The sequence below is a fragment of the Melopsittacus undulatus genome, chromosome 5 (genome assembly GCF_012275295.1).
Source record: "Melopsittacus undulatus isolate bMelUnd1 chromosome 5, bMelUnd1.mat.Z, whole genome shotgun sequence".
Lineage (NCBI taxonomy): Eukaryota > Metazoa > Chordata > Aves > Psittaciformes > Psittaculidae > Melopsittacus > Melopsittacus undulatus.
This window is the reverse complement of record NC_047531.1, coordinates 33015988-33039811: the sequence shown is the minus strand read 5'-3', so window position 1 is coordinate 33039811 and position 23824 is coordinate 33015988. Positions and strand designations below refer to the sequence as shown.

Sequence of the window (23824 nt, the reverse complement as noted above, 5' to 3'; positions counted from 1 at the left end):
GGCATTTAAGTAGCTTGAGTTTGAGGTACTGCATGATATTCACCATGACTTTTAATAATTTCTAGAGCTTCTTTCATGTCTTTTATTTACTTACAGTCTTCTTATTCAGACTGGGTAGGACATACTTTCTGTTGTCCAATAATTCTGGAAACAGGTGAGTTTATTTCCTAATTAGTTGCACAACAAGCCCTAAAAAACATATATTCTTCAAATAGTCCTTTTGACAAAATGGATTCATTTTCTGACATATTGATTAAAACTGATTCATATTAAGAAGCAGCTCTAAAAAAAAATTATTTAGACATCAGTTTTCAACCCTATACTTTTGCAGACAGTAAGGTGTTACAACAGTTTCACAATTACATGTTTTTTTTCAAATCAAACTAGGAAACATACAGCTTCCTACAGGGTTCATCAGATTTTAGAGAGGAAGCTCTAAAAGCAGATCATCCAGTCCTACAGATATGTATTTTTCTGCAACTGTATTGTTTCTGTACTTACTGCTGTTATGCAACACAAATTACTTATCGAAGCATGAAGGTTTTAGCAGACAGAGCAGCACTCTTTTTTTCCTTTTCTCTTTTTTAAATCATCATTTTTCTGAGAAGGATTTTTATTGATGGAATGAGAGTAAAGGGTTTTGTTTGTTAACTTGGAACTTGCCAAGATTCTCTGGGTTTTGTTGTGCTTCATCCTGCAGCAAGTGGGTTTCCCAGTTCTTTGCAGTGATGCCTGTGGGCATTCATTCTGTCAAGCCTTGCACTGTAACTGTTAACTTCTGTAATTATTGAATTTTGCTGTTCTATTCAGATCTTTTGTTAAAATCTTTGACATTTTCTACTTTTATTTGTGCATGTGCTTGTAAAATCAATTCATGGGGTTTGTTGATTCAATTCAGTGAATCCTTTTAAGTAAAACCGGACAAAACCAGACTTAGTTCTTCAGCTTCTTCTATTCAGCACAATTTAGTCTGAAATTACATAGATACATTTTTGTCCTAAAATACTCCTTGTTGTTACAGATATAGCTTTGTTATCCTACTGGCATGATCAACATCACCAATGAAATTCATTAATGATTATTGATAGTAATTTTTTTCTTGTAAGATATTTCTAAGGAGTGTTTTGGTAATATTGTACATGATTCATCATTCTTGCTGAGAAATATCAATAAATTTGTAAGATGATGAGATCTGTAAGCCCAGTGAGAATTTCTTAGGCAAATACTCCACCGCAAAAAGAGAAAATTAAAGACCTAGTAATTTCTGAGCTATCTACGGGTTTACTCTAATACACTGTAGTGGTAATGCACATTTTTTAAGCTATGATGGAAAAGTAGGTAGTGAAGCATTAAAGTATGCTTTTTTCTAAGTGCCAATGTAGCATAATCAGTCCGATTTAAGCACAAGCATAATAAAAACTGTGATAAAATGAATGTCAGATTAGTTATCCAGGTAGGTGCTTTTACAACTGTACAGTCTAAACAGAATTTTATGAATCTGGCTAGGCATTTTAGGTTATGTTTTAGCTTTCTCAACATGACTATGGAATTAATAATAAGTTGAAAGAGCTATTTGAACAATTTATTTTTTTTTCTTCCAGATACCAATGTAATTTAAACATTTCTTGCTTGCAGTTGCTGCTCTAGCTATATTTTAATTCTATTTGAAACAGAAAATTAAACTTATGCTGCAAAATGTCTGAAAAGACAGCAGTAAAAATTCGAGCTTTAAAAAAAATCTGCTTAGTTGTCTTAGCAGAATGATTGTATCCAAGTGCCATCTTTAAATAAAAAAGATTATTTCTGAAGTACTGGATTTATATTTAATGCAGATTATTGGAGGACATAATTGTAAGTGGTTTAATGTACAGAAATTCACTTCCGCTCCCTGGAAGTTGCTTCCAGTTCTGCCCTTGAAGACAGATGTGAACTTTCCACTTCATTGCCTAGAGAGGTTTTTCTGAAAAGAGCTCCATAAATGGTTCATTTTATAAGCACACTGTATATTGTTCTAGTGTCAAAGGCTTGGGAATTGATTATACAGACCATAATACAGTTATGATAATTTCTGTTTTGTTTTAGAAGAAAATTTGAATTCTCTGTGCCACACGTCTGGAGTTATGATCTCTGTAATATACTCTTCATGCCTTTATGACTGCAGCTCTTCAGAACCCATGTCTACAAAGGGTTTTGCAGTCTGTGGTTATATACAATTTCTACCAATATGTGGAATATTTGATTTTTATTTTTTAATCATGCAGATGCCTATTTTAGCAAAAATATTTTATTTAAAAAAAAGGATTATGTGATATATATGATTAAAAAAAAAGGAAATGAGAATCCCTAATTTAAACTACATAATTGCATAAAAATGAGTAAATTTCTATTCCAAAGGTATATTTCTAAAAAAAAAAACAAAAACAGAACAACAACAACAACAAAAAAAAGGAAATCCAGACCAAAAATGTAAAAATTAAATTGCAAATTAAGGTGACAATGAATTAACTAAGTTGTACATATGGTTTGGTTGGTTTTTTTTTTTTTTTGCTTTTCACTTTTCAGCAAACAACTGAGAGCTATTGACTTCCATGTCATTTTTATCTCCAGATGTTTGTTCTTTACTTAATAGGGAACCTACAATTAAATTAATTAGAAACTGACATCAGGATCAGTTATCCTGGAAGACTGCATCATGTTATGTTTTCCATGATGTAAACATGTTCTTTAAAGAGTGTTTCAAGAGCTGAGCAAATGCTTCAAGATTAATTAAGAATCAAAATTTGAATTGCAAGGAGAAAATAAAATCAGTCTGTTTCAAATAACAGCAACACATTTAATAGATTGCTAATTGTTGTCCACATAGAGAATCATGAAGAAACAGAAGCTGACAATGTGAAAATTCAAATTAATGTTGATCTTATTTACTTATTTGCTATTTATGTTGTTTGGTTTTTGTTTTTGTTTTGAATACAGAATAAAAAGAATTCAGGACAAGTTTTGGAGAATTAAAATTTTTGTTCACTTTTGTGACAGATTTCAGTAATTTAGGTGTACTAATAATTTTTATTTACTTATTAAAGTAAGAGAAATGTTTACTTCCAAAAGGACAAATGGATTCTTGTCAATTGAGTAAATAGAGTAGCTAACCATAGGATACAGTATTTTAAAATATTTCTGAAAGTTTTCTACAGTTTGCAATGTATCTAAAGGTTTTACTAAGGACATTTTAACATAAAACCCCCATTAAAATATGGTTGAAGAATCATAGAATCACAGAATAGTTTTGTGTTGGAGGGGACCTTATGAAGGATCATCTAGTTCCAACTGCTGTCCATGTGCAGGGACACCTTACACCTTCCAGTAGACCAGTTTGCTCAAAATCCTGTCCAGCCTGGGTTGGAACACTTCCAGGGCTAGGGCATTTGCAGCTTTTAATTGTTGTGGACAACCTGTTCTAGTGCCTCACCACCCTCACAGGAAAGAACTTCTTCCTAGTAATTAATCTAAATGTCCCCTCTTTCAGTTTAAAGCAATTCCCCCTTGTCCTCATCCTAGATGCCCCGATAAGAAGTCTCTCACTAGCTTTCTTGTAGAAACCGTTTAGGTACTGAACAGGCCATGCTTTCAAGATAAAAATTAAGCTTCAACGCAGTTTCTGCTGTCATTGTGAGAATGATAAAAATGTGACGTTAACCACAAGAATGAGGTTTCCTAAATCTGATATAAGGTAGAAAATCAATAAATAGGATTTAAATTATGAATTAAAATTTTGTGATAAGTACAGCCATATTTATTTTGTTTTTTTTTTTTTGCATTAGTGTGGTAGAGTTTTGAGACAAAGTAACTGTGATATATGATGCCGAAAGGACTGTGAATGTAACATACATTTATAATCTGGCTTAACGGGATAAGAAAGCATTGAGCTTGTATCACATTAATTTTGGTCTTGTAATACTTCCTTTATGGTTTAACTTTTTAAAGATTTAAAATTATTCTGTAGAAAAATAGAATTAAAAATTCATGTTTTGATTAGATTTTTTTTGGATTTTTTTGTGTCATATTAGAGTCTACATATGAAAAAAAAATCTGCAGATAATTATTGGAACAATAAACTTTGAAGATGGTTTCTACCCCCAATATTTGCATATCTTTCTAATAAAAATACTGAAAAGTTGAGAATACAAACCTCTTGGTGAAACTAGAAGGACTTTTGTATTAAAAGATCAAACCTGTTGAGAATAATGGGCCCTTCTGGCCATAAGTTTTGATGAATATACAGAGTGAGTTTGTTTGGCTTCATACAGTATTATTCATACATGTGAATGTCCATCTGTGTATCACTCATACATGTATGAGTGAAGATGATTGACTTGCCCTTTTCATGAAAATTTGGTATCTTAGAGCAATTGGCTGAAGCTATGGGGAGGAATCCTCTGTCTTCTCATCAAGGGGGAATTCTCAATCATATTAACTAGCTAACTAATTGTGTAATTAGTATTAAAGCATAGTCACTCTGAAAGGATTCTTTATGCTTCTGGAGACAGCACATAGTGAAAGAGGAACTAAGGATTGTAGGGAGATAAGTTTGGGGGCATTTTTTTTTTTTTGCTGTTTGTGTAGGTATTTTATCCGGTTCATAATCACTAAAGCAGTGCCATGTGTATTTTGAGTTGTGAAAACCTGAATTTTACAAAATTAAATAATCTTCAAGTAATTTATATAGAATTTCTGGAGATCAGAAATGTTCAGTATTTTTGTTTAGAAATAATTGTGGAATTCCAGTTAAAACTTATTCAGTCTTACAGAAACAAAGTTTTCATCATAAACTACAAATAAGGTTAAGCTGTTAAAAGGTTGAATTTTATGAATGCACTCTTGGACTTAGTGGTTTATATAGTTGCAGGTTTTACCCTGATTACAAATCTTTGGCATAAGGTAACAGCATAATGCATGTGTATTACCAGGCATTGCGAGTTCACTGGAATACCACAGTTCAACTCAATATTTTGGGGTTATACCCTTACTTACTTCCAAGGTACTAACACTGATTTCTAACACTAAAGAGACAGAAAAACATAAGAAAAAATAAGTCCCCTTATTTAATTGGATTTGGTTTGGTTTGTGTTTTGTTTTGCTTTTCCCCAAGAAATTAAAACCTGTCTTTTCATTTTATATTTAATATTTATATTTAGAGTTAGCAGTATGTTTGTTTTGGTCAGTCTTATGTGGGTTTAGATTATTCGGTATATTCTTTGCATAACTGTACTCATTGTGTCTCTTGAAAGTAAACTCAAGCTCATTATGTATGATTGCTGGAATATATAGGATTTATTTGAACACCAAAAAAATATCTGCTTTAAGTTATACTGTAGCATCACGCAGTTATATTTTTCAACAGATTGCAAGCATGTTTCTAAAAAAAATATTGAGAAGAAATTTTAGTGAATATTGGTCTAAAGTTTTCCAAGAAAAATATTTTATTTTTAATTCTTTACACACATATTTGCCAAATTATAGAAGTACACAGCATGCTCCCCTTTTTGAGTTACAGTGTTTGACGGAATTATCTTGTTGACTAAATGGCATATAGCTTTTCAAGACAAATCTTTCCAGTATTTCCTATTGTTTGGCTTTGTAAGAGCAAAATTATAGTCAGGAAAGTGCAAGGTAAAATCAGTGAGCAGTACCTACAGAAAAAATTGCTATTAGTTAAAATGCATGTAGTACAGTGTTCTTCAGACATAAACAGCATAAATCTCAAAGGAAGCAGAAGCCAAGATGCTAAAAAAACTTGTTTCTCCACTGTGCACCTGCACCTCATCTATCCCTTTGCCTTTCCTTGGACTTTGGACTGTGTTGCCTTGAAGCTTAGGAATTTGCCTCTTATCATTGAAAATGGCCACACCTAATGATAAAGTATTATTCTGATGTGTTATGTTGCAAAAGCAGCCAGTTTTTTTGTAGGAGATGGCAACTGTGACTGTGTGCTCCTATGCTCTGCTATCTCTTTGTGCTTTTGTCATGGTTTTAAAGCAAGGAAGTCAGTATGGTTTTTACTTCCTCATTTTGGGTGTTTAGGAAAGATTTGCCCTGCAAAGAGCTCCAGAAGTTGCTGGAAGGTCTATGCACCTCTCAGCTTGTATCATATCGCACAAAGTTGTGGTCATTCTGCACATACGTAATATTGATTTCCTTTGTTTAGTTTATTATCTCTTTACTGCCATGGCAGCTGCCAGTACATCAGGAAATGGTTGTATGCAGCCCTCTTACTGTTTTTGTAGTTAATGATTAATATAATTTTCCAAAGCCAGGTAAGTGATTTTCCTTCACTTTCTGCTGCACCTGTGCTCTCTTCCTTGGGAAAAGTCTGTTTCCCTGACTGTGAATTATTCCCCAGTCATTTGTCTGCTTGTATTTTGCCTTTCCGCTTCATTTTCAGGCAAGCAAAGGATTCACATATCAGTCATGTAACACGGAGAGCAAACATTATACATGAATCATTACTAAATGATAATAAATGATAAATCCAAGTGCAATAAACATAACTGATGAAACAGATATGCACACTGTAGTTCTGGTTAAAGTAAGATTCAAACAGAAAAGACGAACTGAAAAATGGGAGTGAGTTGAAGTGTCTTCAGGTATTTAGAGCTTTCAAAAGTCAGACCATTTATTTATGTATCACATTACATATTTAGGACCTTACCTCAGGCCATCATTTTAAGAAAGGAGTATCTTTGGAATTTAGTGTAGGCTCTCAGCATATCTCAAATTCATCTGTGGAGTGAGGTTTGTCTGGAACATAGTTTGATGCAGGATCTCTCCCCAGCAAGAAATAGATAGTCAGCCTACCAATGGTGTTCATATCTGGAGATAATGTACTGTACGCTGGTGAGTGAATTTATGTAGCCAGGGTCAAAACTTTAGGTCCTCACTTAGGTATTAAAATTGAACTGAGATGAGACTGGATGGAGCTAGGAGTTAAGAAACAAACACTTCTTTAAGTACGTATTTTCTTCCTCTTCCATGGCATTTCACTTTGTGTGTAATCAGCCACTTCCACTTATGTGAAATAACATGCAGATCCCTCTTCATAAAAAGGACCATTCATGCAGTAATAGACAAAATATCAGCAAAAGGCAGACACATTTCAGTCTGTCTTAGCAGAGATTTTTGTTTTTACAAAGCATATTGTTGAAATAAGCTACACATGTTAGTTTTAGAATTATCTGTCTTGCAAGAGCAAACAAAATGCAAAATGACTCTTCAGAATAATGATGTATATCAGTTGTCTCTGTATTTCTGTTGGGGATGACCAAAATGAAAAAGATTTTACAGGGAATGGCTGAGCTGTTTATTAATGTGATCTATTAAGGTTTAGATAAAAAGGTTGTACTTGTAATTTGTCATCAAATATATATTCTGAGATATGATGAAAAGCCACTAAGCACTAGGCACTCTGGAACATTAAGAATAGTTCTCCTTTTAATACAGAATTCATCTCATCTAGTTCCATTGCTAAGCCCTGTTTTTTTGAACAAAACCACTTTTCTCTGTACTCTCCATAAAAAGGTCAGCTTTGAGCACAGGACTGAATAGAACACAAAATCTTCGGGGGATGGAATTGTTTGTTGGTTTAGTGCCATCCATGACACTAGACATTATGTCAGTTCAGAACAAATAATGGCAATGATGGAATGGGAATACTCATGCTCTCTTCTGACCAGTTGTGTGGGGAATAGTGATTGCGCTGCTAGCAGGCACAGAAAACAGTTATTCTTTGAGACTGTTATAATAAAGCATACAAAGGAGCATACTAGGGCCACTCAACATCTATATATAGCTAAGAAAGATTGCAATAAACTAACATTTTTAAAGCTCAGAGTAAACTAGTTTGTAAATAAACAGTTTTGTAAATAACCATTTATTATACTAGAAATCATTACTTCGGACACTAGCACAACCTTGGATTTCTTTGGTCTGTATGACCTAAATGGGATAACTACAATAATATAATCAAAGCAAGTTAAGAATAATGTAAATAGAAGTTGTATAGTGCCATTAATGAATACAAAACAGCATGTTCATTTCTCATGGATGCAAATAGATTGAAATTGTTTTAGTCATCCAGTTGATAATCTCCTTAACCTTTGGAAAAGAATGTCATTGCAACAATTGTCATCTGAGTGTCAGATGATACAGATGAGTGTCAGATATATGCTGAAATATATTTATATGTGTAGTTATTGTCTTCTAATCATGGAACCTAAATCCTGAGTCTCTAGTGTCATTTATGAGTAGAAGGTGGGATACCAAAATAATATTGAAAACATGCTGGAATGGACTTTTGCAGGCTGGAAAACTGCTTAATGCAGAGATTTTATTGTCATTAGTGGACAGAAAGCTCTCCACATCTGATTTTTGTTGTATTTTGTTGTAAAAGTCAATATCCAAAAATATCTTAAAGACTTAAATAACAAAAAGAAAATGAAAAATAAATCTAGTTCATGTTTATTTGATTAGCTTTTTGGTTTCTAAAAATTGCAGTATCTTAAGACATGAATACCTGTGACTACTGATATAGCTTGCCCAACTGAGCACACATAGTTAGTTTCCTGCCACAGAAGGAAACTGTGGTAAGGCTAGATCTGATCCTCATACCCTTTATGGAGCTCTTCACAGAGAAAGAGAGATATACTAACTTGGGGTGATAGGAATGGGTTCTTTCTTTGACTAGAGGACAGTAGTTAATTGGAACAAAACTTGGAGAATGGCACTTCTTTAGCAGAAAATCTAATACCCAAACCTAAATGCCATTCCACATATCTAACTCTTCAGATGTTCACATCGAAAATACAGAAATAAACAGATGCATGTAGTCCGAAACAAAGCTATAGTATGGTGTCGGGAAAGTTTGTATATAAAGGTGAAAACACAAAGTATGTACGTAAGGTAGATATGCTTCATTTGAACTAAAGAAATCAATAGTATGATAGTAGGATACATATTTTCATGAATCTTTGGTAGAAATGGAAAATCAAGAGAATATTTATTACAGGAGAGACTTTTTTATCCATCCCTTCATAAAACACTGACTCTTAACAGGCTTTCCTAAATTCAATTTTGCAGATTTGCTAAATAAAACATTCATCCCGTAGGCTTACAGGATATATTCCATGTGAATTAGAGGTTAATATTCAAATTTATTTTGTGGTAGCACCTGGAGATCTTTTAATGTTATAATGACAGACACTGCAAGTGTATGATATATAATTGCCCAAAGGAGCTACAGTCTCAGAATCTTTCCTTGCACAGGTGTAAAAAAAGATTTATTCTCCTCACATGAAGCTTTTGGATTTTTATTGTAATTCATAACTTCTTTAAGTGTACATGGATCTTAAACATCCCAATTCCACTGCAGTACTTGAGGCTCTTCCATTTATTTCTTTGATGAGGCTCATCTCGACTTTGTTGTTTTTTCTTCATTGGGGCTGGTTTTGCCCTGGCAACAAAATAAGTGGTCACCAGAGGGAATGACAGAAATTTCTCTGTGTACCACTGAGGAGGGAAGCTGCTTTGTTTTGGGTAACAGCACCCCTATAGCTACACCTGTCAATAAAAAAGAGGACTATTAGTCATTTTTGTTATACCAGTGTATAAACAAAAAAGCAACAAACCAATGACAATGCAGTTAGGTGCAGAGTAAAAAATAAATAACATTCCCCCTCCACAATAAAAAAGCAGGGTTTTTTTGACAGCTTAGCTTCTTTTGAATCTATGATGATATATACCCTAGTGATTGTGCATTGACAGTGTAATTCTAAGCCTCTAAATGCCCTTAACAAAATATAGGAAATTAGAGTATACACAGACACTATCCAGATGAAAATCCCAATATCCATCAAATTTAATTACTAAAATAAAAACTCCTGATCAACAGAGAAGTTGCTAAAAAGACAAAATTTCAGCTTTTTTATGAAGGTGCTGGGCTGCATCTTGAAGCAAGTTTGAGGCATACCTGCTTCATAATTGTCATCACTCGAGGAAGTAGGTCATCCTTATGTTGTCATATTTTGCATTTCATCTGCTCATTAAGTGGATTCAGTAGTCCCAACCCCGTTAAAATTAAGGAGCAGATTAATTCCTGACACACGGGAGAAACACCAATTTGTCTGTTCTTTTCTGGTAATCTGCTGCAGTATTTGAAGCTCTATTCCTTCAACACTTGATGTGGGAGAGAAAGAAGAAATCGTTAGAGACAACAAACCAGCTAATAAAGTTCCATAGGTGCTTTCATTTTTTTCTGGAGCCAAAGCAAAATCTTAGGGTGTTAGGAATAACTCGCTGATTGCTCTGCCACTCTAAAAAATAGACCTTTTTATTGTGTTAAGATGTTAGATTTTGAAATTTTCTGACTGAATATAATGTTTCAGTTTGTGGTGCCAGGGTATTAGTTTTTAGCACAATCACAGAATCACATAATGGTTGCAGATGAAAGGGACCTGTGGAGGTCATCAGGCTTTGTTTGACAGGCTAATAACAAGGCAGAGAAGAATTTCTTGGGATGTACTATTAAAAACAAAGGTAGGCAGTATTTTGATCTCTTTTGCTATTATTATCAGTCCATCATGCAAGATGTGTGCATTCAGAAATTCAAAGTCCCTGAAAGCTTCTGTTAGTGAGTAAACACAGACTTTAATGGAAGACATTAAGCATAAGGAAAAACAAAAAGGAGGGGAAGATCCAGTTAGTGGTTTCACATACGCACTGCAGCAAGATAAAAGTTCCAAAATGGATTTTGAGGGAGTAACTATGCAGACAGTGTCAATCTCATTGATGTTTTGCATTCCTGTATACCTTTATTATTTTATTTGTTGCCAACTCAGTATTCAAGGTGATATTCACTAGGTCAGCTGTAGACATTCCTAACTCATCAGGTACACTCTTGCCCTGTAGTCAGTGGACACAAACAGGCACTTTTAAAGTGCCAGTCTTTTTATTATATGTCCAATGATAGGTGAGTTTAACAGGCTTCTAAATGATCCTGGTTTTCTCCACTGAAGGTAAAAGTTACCAACCACAATTATAAATGTCTACACAATACACATCCTCAGTTTAGTGGAAATCCTGCTTTCTCCGCTGCTCAGGTAATTCCTACGCAAGTGTTTTGAACAATGCTAATCTAAAAGTGAGATTTACCAGCCTAAAGAAAAGGTGTGAAGTTAGACCTCACTGAGTAATTATACAGTAATCCCAATAAACTTGAATTTATGTGACTTGCATATGTCTTTTAATATTCTGGAATGTTTCTTTCTCCCTGTAAGAGCATGGAATATATTGTCATTATGAGATGCTGGAAGACGCTTAAGGCAACTGAAGGCAAAAAAGATCAAGAGGTAATTTTTAAGGGATTTAATGACAGTTTTACTCCAAAGCACTTTATTGTAAAGGCGGCAAGCTAAAACACCCTTCAGAAATTTATGATTCCTTTTATTAGAAATGCTTTATTTCCTTCAGTAATGATTATAATTCCCATAATCTAAGACAGAAGATTGTAGACTGCAGCCATAGAATAAAATAGAATTTACTTTTATTGCTGCCTATCAGACACCAAATAAAAGAAGTGCAGCATGCAGAAATGGCAGCTCATCAAGCAGACTATATGCTAAAGTATCACAGTTCAGAACAAATACCAGCAAAAGTTAAGTATCATTTTGGAGGTATTTTTTTGTTCTAGGTTTCTGTTACACTTCAAAGTTCACATAAAGAAAAGCTTCATTCTAGTCTTATTTTCATATTAGTTATGTTTTCCAATACACTGACCAAAGTATTTTGAGACTTTTGTGTATATAGAATCATAGAATCACAGAATGGTCAGAGTTGGAAAGGACTTTAAGATCATCTAGATGAAACTAGAAGACCTTGTCATAGGCAGAGATACCTTCCAGTAAACCAGGTTTTCATTATGCTATAATTGAGCTGCTAAGCCTGAATAGGAATCACTGTCTTCAGTAGCAATTCACACCAATAGCAGTAAAAATAGCTATGAGTCTCTCTCACACATTTGTGCTATATTTTCTTCCCAGTGGCAACAGAAATAAATATTTCATATTAATATTTTCATCTTGTCAGGTTTTGTGTCTTTTAATGCATACACCAACATAAGCGGTGGCAACGGAGCACATACATAATTCTGCAATGGAAACGGTTGAAAATAACATTTTATTTCATAGTTGTGATAGTTTAAAAGTGATCTTATCAATTAATGACAATAATCTGAGATGCTGAGATCACTTGGTCTTCCTCAGTGATGTACTGGCAATCTTTATTTGAGAAAGAGATAAAATCTGGTCACCTTTTTCCATTGTTCAGATAACAATCTCACAAAAAAGAAAAGGCGTTATCAAGCAAAAAATGTAATCTCTCCTCCTTCTGTTGAAAGACTTCTTTATTCTGTGGGAATTGTTGCTGGGTTTTGTTTCAGACTGATGCTTTACATTTACCTGAACCAGCTTTTATGTATCTCTATGATCTCTCTTTGGTGGCTGAAAGATAGCTTGACATTTACAATCATCTAAATGCTACATATCTATTTATTAATGCTAATAATATGATGCATTCTGCTCAGGAGTACTATTACACAAAGGCATTTTGTAAACCTGGTAGAATTTCATGAATCATGATTTTGTTCACAATCATATCATATATTAAGATCAGCTGCATTTCTCCCTGATACCACTTCTATTGCATCGCACTCCAAACTGCAAATCACTGATAGCAAGGAACATCTTCTAGTTTCAAACCGAAATTTACCCATGGACAATTTATATCCATTTGGTTTGCAGGCAGTATACCTTTCCTCCTACATAAGTAATATTTATGGGATTCTTTTTCCTAGGTTATATTAGCCGTATTCTTCTAACTTCTTCTCCAGAGGCAGCCATCTGACTAGACTAACCATTTGTTTGCACATCTTTTCTCCACTTTGGGTGAAATCCTAAAATATGTTTAAGATTCTAAGTGACATTTTAGACAAAATTTATGTGTATAAATTCAGAAGAATGACCCTGGAAAACTGCTTGTGACCTCCACAAGCACACAGTATCTGTGAAAACCTTTCTATGTTTTACTAAATCTGGACATCTCAGAGCCTGAGCTGTGGACCTTGGCTCTGCCAAGCTGGTTGCTTAGACAGTTGCTTCCTGGCCTAACACTCCATATAGAGAGGTGTATGGGGGTTTTGTATTTCATTTTGGTATTTTTTTCTCCTGCCAGATCTATGGTCTGATTTGATGGTCATGCTGTGAATGCATATGTCCCTGTATCATACTGTGCAAAGTTACTGTGATAACTTTTTTTACATGTAAGTCTACCAGTGTGGACATTTCCCCTAAAAGCAGGAGTGTGACATTTGCTTGTGATCAGTCTATTATAAAAATTCATTTTTAAAGCATGTATTATGTGGACCATACCTTTAACTCTGAATCTTAACTGCACTATAGATATCTTTTTATCTACAAGGATACCAAATATTTTGGTGCTTGTTTAAATTTCCCTTGCAGAATTTCATTTAGCTCAATTTTTGGAAATTCTTTCCTATCCTTATTCTTTCTTATCTTCAAGATGGAGTTTGCTATGCTCATCAAGTTGCTTTTCCTCTCTCGATGGGATATTTTCTATTATTTCATTGATTGGCTTATTCATGTGGGATCTTGGAAACATGCTGTACAAGTTTGTGAAAATAAAAACCAAATCTATTAAAAATAAACATCCAAGGTAAAACTGTCTTAGAATCTCAGAACAAACATTTTATATTCGTATTTATACCAGAGATGTCTTAATTTTAAATGTATGTTTATCAAGTTTTCTAAGAAATATTCAAATCTATGCTTAAGAAAAAAGAAGTTGTAATAAGAGATATGTTTTAGTGACTGCCTGCATTGCTCCTCCCCCTGTTTAGTTTTTTTTTTTAGGAGGTAATTAGAGAGAAAAAGCATGCTACTCTTTTCATAGATATAGTCAGGGTTTTATAATTATGATATATTTTTTGATAAGGATTTTGTTTTGCAATGTGACTATTTTAGATAGTGAAATCAGAAGGGTATTAATTTTACAGAGATTTATTTCTTAATGATTTTTCATTCCTGTGTTGGTTTTATTATTTTGTTTTCCTGAGAGCAGTGAAGAGGAAGAATAAGGAAGAGATAAATCATACAGTCATAGAATAGTTTGGGTTGGAAGGGACCTTAGATATCATCTAGTTGCAAACCCCTGTCATGGGCAGGGACACCTTCCACTAGACCATGTTGCTCAAAGCCCAGTCCAACCTGGCCTTGAACACTGCCGGGATGTGGCATAACAAATTATCTAACCATGATGAAACTAAAGCATTTGCCTTCTGAAGTAACTTAGAGATATTTTATGGGAAGAAGCATTTGTTTTCACCTTCACAATCATAGTAAGTACTTTGAGTTACTTTCAGCTAGAGAAAAACTCCAGTTTACCAATTAGCATTTTCCAAGAGCGTGAAATGAATTTATAAACATAGTGTAATAAAAAAACCCTTGACTGCCAGGGAGACGGAACAGCTGACCTGTTATTTTCATCATGAAAGTATTTAGCATTGTGGTGTGTGAATGCGAAAGCAAAAGATTGAAGTGCTGAGCTCTTGCATGACACGTGAAAAATTGACATTCACAATGAACATTAAATGTTTGCCCCTTCCATGATGACATTTATTATGAAACTAAATGAGAAGAACGTTTTGACACAGCTACTTTCTTCAGTCCAGCAATATGGGATTGTAAGGATTGCTGGGAGAGGGGCATGGATTCAGAATGTTAAAGCACAGTAGTATCACTTTGGATGCCAATAATTGTGTCTACTGCTAATTCAGGAACCAAAGCGTGTGAAGAATTCTGTAAAGAACTAAGATTTTTTTAGTGAAGACTGCTAAAAGAAGATGATTTCCATTTCCCACCTCCTAATAAATTTGGGTTGACAGGCTAACTGAAAAGATCGCCTTAGAGAAAAGCTTTCATTTAGGGCATGAGGTTAACTGAGGAGAAGACAAGTCTAAAACTGAGGCATATGACTTCATGGTACAAAATCTGATTTCACAGAGAGCCATTCTGTCAGACAATCAGAAGCTGAGGGCTGGTGATATAAGAATATTCTTGTTGGCTCTTTTGTGATCAAATATACACATGATTATAAAAAATTAGACTGGAATTTAAAACACATAGCCCAAGAGAAGTATTTCTCATGTATTTAGCAACACTAAAAAATAAGGTAGTAAATAGATGCAGATATAACAAAAATCCAAGAGAACAATTCAAGGTTCAGTAAATTACTGTCAATCTGGACAATACCAGGTCATTTCACTGGCATCACTTGTATCAGTATTCAGGGGAGACAACACTGGGATTTTCATCTCTTGACAAGATTTAGTGTAGTTTGCCAATTTTCTCATCATCACCTTCCCTTGCTCATGTTAATTGTAATTGCTTTTATTTTCAAGAGACTTATTCTACTGTGCTAAGCTCAAAGCACAGTCCTTAAATTGAAAAGCTGAATAGGGATGGTGAGCAAAGCTGAGGAAAGAGTGGCTGGGTAACTGTTTTGATCTTTAAATACTTAATACTATTTCTGAAGTTCCTAAAGTTACTATAGGCAGTTCAAAGAACTGAATCTGTGAAGGATTTAAATGGGAGAAGTGACTTGATGAATCTGAGACAGAGCAAGTTTGTGAGCAGTGAGAGTAAGCTTCAGCTGAAGAGTGAGCAGTGTGAGTAAGCTTCACCTGAAGAGATACTAAATAGATTCTACATAACCAGCAGAGCTAGGAGAAGTAATAAGAGACAAATGTACAGAAAAGAAACAAACATAGAAACCCTAGAAACTGGATATAGATATATTATAAAGAAATACATGGAAATTGTGTCATGAACAAATAGTATTGTGAGAACATGTTCATTTAATGTATAAAGTAGCAAGTTCTTTAAGAATATAGCACGTGTGTGAAATTCAGCAAACTATTGAAGCATGGATTATTTCATGATAGTAGCCATTTAACTATGTTTTTATGAAATTAAAAATGGTTAAGTCTAGATTCTGAGAAGCTTATTAACAGGTAAGTATTGGTTAATTCGCATGTTATGTGCTGACAGAAGCTAAACTAGCACAAATAATGGTATTATTTCTGCTTACATTGTAAAATGACTATTTGTCAGGCTGATTGAAGAACACAAACCTGCCCACTCTTTAGATTGGGTTTAAAAGCTTTTGAGCCCTCCAATAAATTTAACTGGAAAACAAAAAATCTGTTATGATTACCTAGTCAACTTTGTGTAGTGGTCTTTACAAACTTTATGAGAAAAGAATCAAGGATACTCTGGAATTGGATCTTTTTTTTTATAGTTGTCATTTATTTATGCTAAATGTTGTCTTACAGGCTCCTGATCATCCTAACTTCATGATTTTCTCTGGGCCAAATTTCTTTCGTGGTGTGTTGCTTTTCTCTCAAGTTTATAAAAGAGAGTTCACAAAATACTTATGGTTTCAAGTATTGTTTTCTAGGAAAAAAAAAAATGTTGCTGCCCATAAAAACAAAGCATAGTAAAATTTCCAGAGAGAAGTTCTTTAAAAAATGTTACTTTTATTTGCATTTTTAATTAGTGCTTCCCAGATAAATGACATGTAGCTGGAGCACGTTAAGTCCTATGGAGGAGGATAATCTTCTCTGGAGGTTTATATTTTGATGTTTTTTCCACAGAAATACTAAACCTAAATTCTAATTAGAGACAGAGTCACATTCAGTTTGCAGTTGTATAGGGTATAGTGCCTATTAGTGACAATTGTTAGATTACCTGAATGATGAAGTATGCATTCTTACATTTCTTATGTCTGTATCAAAAATGTCAGAAAATTACTTAATACATTAAATAGCCTCTTTTTTTTTTCAACAGAACTAACTAGCTATTTTTTTCAAAAGGGCAGCATCATAGTGGTGATTTGCTTATTTGAAAAAAAATTAAAAAGCAAGAGAATTGTAAAGACACTTAACAGTGGGATTTGGACCTGAACTCTGCAGACACACTTCACAATTTGGGGATTTGGTAGCTTTTAGATTCTCGAAAGCATTTGAAGCCAGCTAATCTCAAAACCACTTAATTTCTAAAGGTACCAAATATCGGAACAAACCTACTGTGCACAGAAACTTTACTAAACACCAATGCACTCAGAAATATTCTGGTTGGGATGTGAGAGCTGAGCACATAAGCTCATTAGTGATGAATAGAAAGATGTTCCCTTCTGCTTAACTACTTTGAAAAGCCATTTGTGGTCATCATCACATCTGTGTCACTCTGAGAGATTCCATATGAATGACAATGGACTGGCATCACCAACTGTTGATTACTCCTGGGAGGAAAACCTTCCAAAGCATTTGTTAAAGTTAGGCCCCTCTTTACACTGAAAAGGGCAGCTTATGGTGTCTGAGTCAAGGGAGTCTGATGCTTGCACCTTGTAATTTGGGCATCCTTTGCAGGCAAGAGCAGAGCTTCAGTTGGTTTCTAGTTTTTTGTGTTGCTTTATTTATTACTATATTACTTGTTAATATAAAATACATGAATGTTTCTGAGGTTGCACACTTCTGCCGGAAAGCCTTTCTGACTAAATTCCACATATTCTAGGCAACTGATTATTTACCACTGGATATTCTAAAATATTCAGTGGCATATAACTGGTCAGTCATCTGCACTATCCTAATATAATCAGTAGTATTACCTATATAATTACTAATAGAACAATTTTGCTTAATTTTTCATGTGCTTCACATTCAGTAGGTCACTAGGTTCTCTAAATCAGAGAAATATAAAAACTGAATTGCTTAGACATTGCATCATCACAGTAAAAGTACTTAAAAACTTGCATTCAAAGATTTTAATGCACTGCACAGACCTCTTATCCTCCAGTGAAGCTCATGTCAAAGTAGCAAAGTAGAGCTTCATTGTCTGTTATAGTATCCAGAAGATTCTGGGCTTTTTCTTTTCTTACAGTACTTTTCTGTGTTAAAAATTTCCTTTTGCTATTCTAAAGAATCTGTACCACAAATCCCACTAGAAACAGTCTGAAAACTCCTCTCATGTAGTAGCTAGGCAACTGGCACCAAGATCTTTTGCACAGATATAAGCATTTGTCCTTTTTTCTGATTTCTGGTAAGAGCAAAAAGGAACCAGTGTGCAGCAGGGATTTAGCAGTAAAGAGAGCAGACGGGTGATGTTCCTTTTGCTTTACAGTCATATTAAATTAATATGCTGATAAATATACAGAAATTCAAGAAGGGAAGGTAACTTCTGAAGAGAACCACAGAGAGACATGAGTCCCAGTTGATCACCTTTTACTCAAATTTACAAAAATTAGAGGGACCTAATATAATAGATTATAGAGGCTTTAGAAAACAATAGGTGTTAGAAATGTATACGCAAACTTAGTACATAAAGGTCACCAATACGTTGGAACAATGTAATTGCCATTAGTTTCCACAGTGTATTTTTATATTTGTTCAGCTATGCTTTCTGGAACCTGATGTGTTATTTCCATTGCAAAAATAATTTTACTGTTAAGTTTTCAAATTAAGTAACTTCCTGTGTTTGTTGTGTCACAGGTACAGGAATGGCTGTGCTTAAACTGCCAGACCCAAAGGGCAATGTCAGGACAACTTGGGGATATGAGCAAGGTGCCACTTCCGAAAACAGGCCCTTCACAACCAGTATCCAAACCACCTGCCTCTCCTCAAAAACAGCCTGTGCCTGCTGTCTCACATTCTCCTCAGAAGACTTCCACACCGCCTACGGCAGTGGCAGCAAAATCAAAAGAAGAACCAGGCATTCAGAAGGAAGCTCCAAAACTTCCACAGGGGAGACTGGAAAAAACATTGTCAGCAGATAAAATCCAACAAGGAATTCAAAAAGAAGATGCAAAACATAAGCAGGGAAAACTTGTCAAGACACCCTCAGCTGATAAAATCCAACGTGTTTCTCAGAAGGAAGACCCAAGACTCCAGCAAACAAAACTGACAAAGACAGCCTCATCTGATAGAATTTTGCATGGAGTTCAGAAGGAGGATGCCAAATTTCAAGAGGCAAAACTTGCAAAGACATCCTCAGCTGATAAAATTTTGCATGGAGTTCAAAAGGAAGACCTGAAACTTCAAGAAGCAAAATTGGCAAAGGTGCCCTCAGCTGACAAGATTTTGCATGGGATTCACAAAGAAGACCCAAAACTCCAGCAGCTGAAAATGGCAAAGGCACTATCAGCTGACAAAATCCAGCCTTCAGTTCAAAGGGAAGACGCACAACTTCAGGATGTCAAATTGTCAAAGGCAGCTTCAGTTGATAAAATCCAACATGGAATTCAGAAAGAAGATCCAAAACTTCAACATGAGAAAATCTTGAAAACTTCATCAGTGGAGAAAATGCAACAGGAGGCTCAAAAAGAAGAATCAAAACTTCAGCAAGGGGAAATGTCAAGGACAGTTTCAGCAGATAAAATTCCTGCAACAGTAAGTTCAGACCAAAAGAAACCCCTGAGCACATTGGAAGAAGATAAAAAACCTGTGCTCCCAGAAAAGAGCACACCACATCCAGAGGACAAAAAAGAACAAATTATAGCTGAGACTAAAGACCACGCTGCTGAACAAAAAACAAAAGTCGATGTCCCTCACAAGGATCTGCAAGCTAAGAAGCAAGAGGATGTTAAGAAAGAAGGTTTGACAACTGGTATTTCACAAGTGGTTTTGAAAGCAGAAAAAGCTCAGGAAGAAGAAATTCCTGTTCAAGTAGCACCTGTGCCAGGAACTGACCATGTGGAAGCAGTGAAAGAAAAAATAGTAAGTGACTTTCTAATTCCACCCCCTGTTGTTCCTTGCTACAATTTAGAATCTGACCCTCTATGTCTTCTGCTCTTTATTGTTATTCTCTGTATGGGATGATTTGAAATGATAAAATTAATGACTCCAGTTGAGTGGAAGTTTCACTAGTTAGTCCTATGCTCTACGTGCAACTTTTCAACACTTCTTGCATGATTTTCAGCTTCAAGCAGTTAAGCATTTAAAACTAAGTAGAAATTCTTGTTTAATCAATTTTCCAATGTTCCTGATTTATTTACCTGCTTCTGTATACTCTCTGGACATTGGAGTTTAGTTGTTCAAATTCAAGTGTTTTCATAGTTCTTAATCCCAAAAGGGGGGTAATCTGTGATGGTAAGGTGTACAGTGTTCTGCAATACCAAAATATAATAAACATTTGAGGAACACTGTGATGCCTGGACATGGTATGTTGAAGTATATAAATTTTGCATCTTTTAACTATTTTATTTGCTTATGTCATATGGAAAAGTACTTTCCAGTAGGGTTCTTGGTGGGCTCCTAGATAAATGGATGAGTTTATGATAGCATGGAGATCTGCATTTCTTAAATAAATGCATTTGCTGGATGTTAAGACACCAACAAGAGACTTAATCAGCTGAAGTGAATAGTATGTACAATGTGTTGAGAAATGAAAAATTATGTTTTTTTGTTTTTTTTTTTTATATCAGCACCACAAATTAAGTGCTGAATTCTGTTATGAAAGTAGAAGTAGGTTTAGGAGAATTATTTAACCTTTGCCAAAACTGTTTTCAAATAATCCCAGTCAGAAAGGTGGGTTTTTTAGGTTTTGTTGCTTGGTGAAGTTTTGGTTCCTTTTTTTTTGTTTGTGGTTTGGGTTTTTTTTTTTTGTTTGTTTTGTGTTTTTTTGTGGGGTTTTTCAAATTTTTTTTTTCTTTCTCTCCTCCCCCCTAAACCCCACCCCCAGCCCCCTTGTGATAAGCAGGGTATTTGGGAAAAATACTCTGAATCAGAAAATGTGCTGTGGAAAATATCACTATTTTTATAAACCAAGTTTCCTTTCTGAATTATAGTATCAGGAAGCATGGTGTCCCCTGATTGTACCGAGGGATCTGAATTATGCTTAGAGTAACATAGCCAGTAATCCTGCCTTCTGGAATAAACAAGAAGGTGATCTAAGAAAATCCTAAATCTTGTTGTTTTTTTTTTTTTAATTCATGTCAGAATAACATGAATTCTGTTACTGTTGTTAAAAATTTGTAGGTTTTTTTTTCCTGTTGAAAAGCATTTCTAAGGAAAAAAAAATAATCTGTTCATTTTTATGTTCTATAAGGATGTGAAAGCATATTATACTCTGAACAAATCTGAGATACATATATTGTATTTCCATCTCTGATAGCAACAGACTTTAGTTGTAGATTAATTAGAGATTTTGAATGTGGCACATACTTATTGCACTCTTATTTCACTTATATTTTAATTCCCCCCACTGGCTTCTAACTGAAATCAGTATTTCTTGAGCAATACCATAAATAGGGATTATCTTTCTTTTGCTCTTGTTATCAGATTTTGAAGCACTTACTTATAGGTTATAAGACAGAAGTTTAATTAAAAATAATCCCAAGAAATCCATATATACATGCTTCTATGTATTTTTAAAATTAGAACACTCTGAAATACAAAACAGAATTGAGGAAATAAAAAAGGCATAACTTACTTTACACAAAAATGTTTCCCCCCCCTTTTTCCTCTTTTTTCTCTTTTAAAAAATCCTAAATATATATATATAATTAAAAATTAAGAAGGAGCTCAAATTGTTGAGAATTAAAACAAAAAAGGGCTGGTGCCTCACCTCAGTTCTGTGTTGTATTACTGACTCTTATTTATTTTTATTTTTTGGAGTATTTCAATATTCTCTCTGCTTTGCATCAAGCATCCTTCTGACAGTTCTTCCCAAAACAGTATGTGACAGAAGCAGAAGAGGAGATAAAACTTAGATATCAGACACTGATTCCATTTCAGTGGGTAAAGGAGAATATCTAGAAATTGAAGAATATATTTTATGTGTCTTTCAGGACAGAATCTTATGAAGGCTTTCAGGTAGCTGTATTTTTAAATAGGGATGCAAGGTAAAACCTGACACTTTCGGAACTTGACAAAGTGCTGATGCCGTTTTATATTCAGAGCTCTGCAAATAGTAATTATTAACTCTTGTATTGTTCAAATGAGATAAATAAATAATATTATCCACATTTTCCCCTAATAAAAAAAAAGGCAGCAACACCTGAAAGACATGGAGAGGCTGAAGTTTTTATCTGGTACAATCTGTAGAATGCTTCTTGAAAGATCACAGGTATCAATGTTTACAAGTTTGACAATGATGCTGTCTCTGTAGATGTGATGGCCAATCCTGTAGCAAATAAATTAGCAGTCCTTTACAGATATACCTAATGACAATAGCCTAGTTCCCAGATGGCAGAAAAAAAAGGTAAAGAAGCACAAAGATGAAGTATTATTTGTTGTAAGCTACATGCATATGATCTCAAAATGTGCAGGATAATTTTTGCATGACGTATCATGGGGCAGATAGCTACAAATGATAGAAAATATATTCATATTATGGTATTATTATTTCTTTCTTAAAAAAAATAAAAGTTGAATTTTCCCATATAATTATTTCTAGTGATAAAAGAAGTCCCTCCTTATTGTAGATATTTTTCTTTCTGTTACTGTACAAACAGCAGTTTTCCTGAATTCAGTTTCCTGTTATTCTTAGCAGCAATGTAATGGCATACACTGAGGTTCAACAATAGGACAGGCAATACCAATATTCCCATCACCCCTGGTTTGGTCATTGACTAGATACTACACAAAAGACAGATAGTGGCATCATCACAAATTACAAGGAGAATGGCTAAAGCTGTTCCACAACCAAGTGTTGTCTACCTATTTCTGAGCTTAACTATTTAGTTTAAACCTTGTATCACTGCTTTAAAAATGACTGTATCACTTCATCTCCCTGGGGAGAACCAAAATCTGACAGGTTTACTTTCACTAGATTGATGCAGTCTGTCCATCAGTTCCTGGGAGACCTTCTGAGCTTGAACAATGTTTGGATTTTCCCCTTAAACACTCTCTTCTTTAATAAAGGGAACAAAAATATAATACAACATGCAAAACCTAAAATTTTTAAATATGCCTCATAGCTTACTTTTAATAAAGAATGTATATAATTCTGTCATTATTTGTTTGTAGAACTATAGGCTTCTCTGTGTTTATATATTAACTACAGCCTTATGATTACAGTTCCCCTTAGAAATACTTGTTATCAATCATACTTGATTTTTAATTGCAGTGGATTTTGCTCTGGTGTCAGGTATCTGGATTTATCATATTGGGTACAATATTGGTAACAACAGATGTAGTTTATATTCAAGGTAATATCTGATTTTGCAAAGTATATAATTAGTTACTAATGTAAAATAGAAATCAGAATAATATATTAATTCTTAGATTACTGTAATATTAGTAGGGTGTAGGGTGATGTGCAGAGCTGTATGCCTATAGGCAAGAATGGGTAATTTAAATGTAAATGAAATAAAGAAAACAACTGTCTGTTTTATCATATAAACCAGTATCATATATTAGGTTTATGATATTTTAGCATTAAAAATAACTTTACTATGCATAAATATTTGAAAATGCTTGTAACTGATACCAACTTGAGTGTAAATGTACTTTTGAATTATAATTATTATTATAATTTTCTTAACTTATTTATTCCATAGTAATTTTTTTTACTCCGCATTTTACCAAGCAAGTTGGTAAATTAAATCTTTAAATAAATGGTTTGCTGTACTTCAGGAGTCATTGACTTTGGTTAGCAAAGATAAATGCTACCTATTTGTATTACTAAGGACCATAACAAATATGAAG

General features: G+C 34.2%; 1 protein-coding gene across 1 annotated transcript in view; it reads left to right on the top strand.

Annotated features, from left to right (window-relative positions):
- The window catches only part of PCLO (piccolo presynaptic cytomatrix protein), a 352993-nt gene that overhangs the window by 144548 nt on the left and 184621 nt on the right, over positions 1-23824 (top strand). The window contains exon 4 of the mRNA XM_031048314.2: positions 18668-19891. Coding sequence (XP_030904174.2) covers positions 18668-19891 — 1224 coding nt within the window. The remainder of the gene's footprint in view (positions 1-18667; positions 19892-23824) is intronic.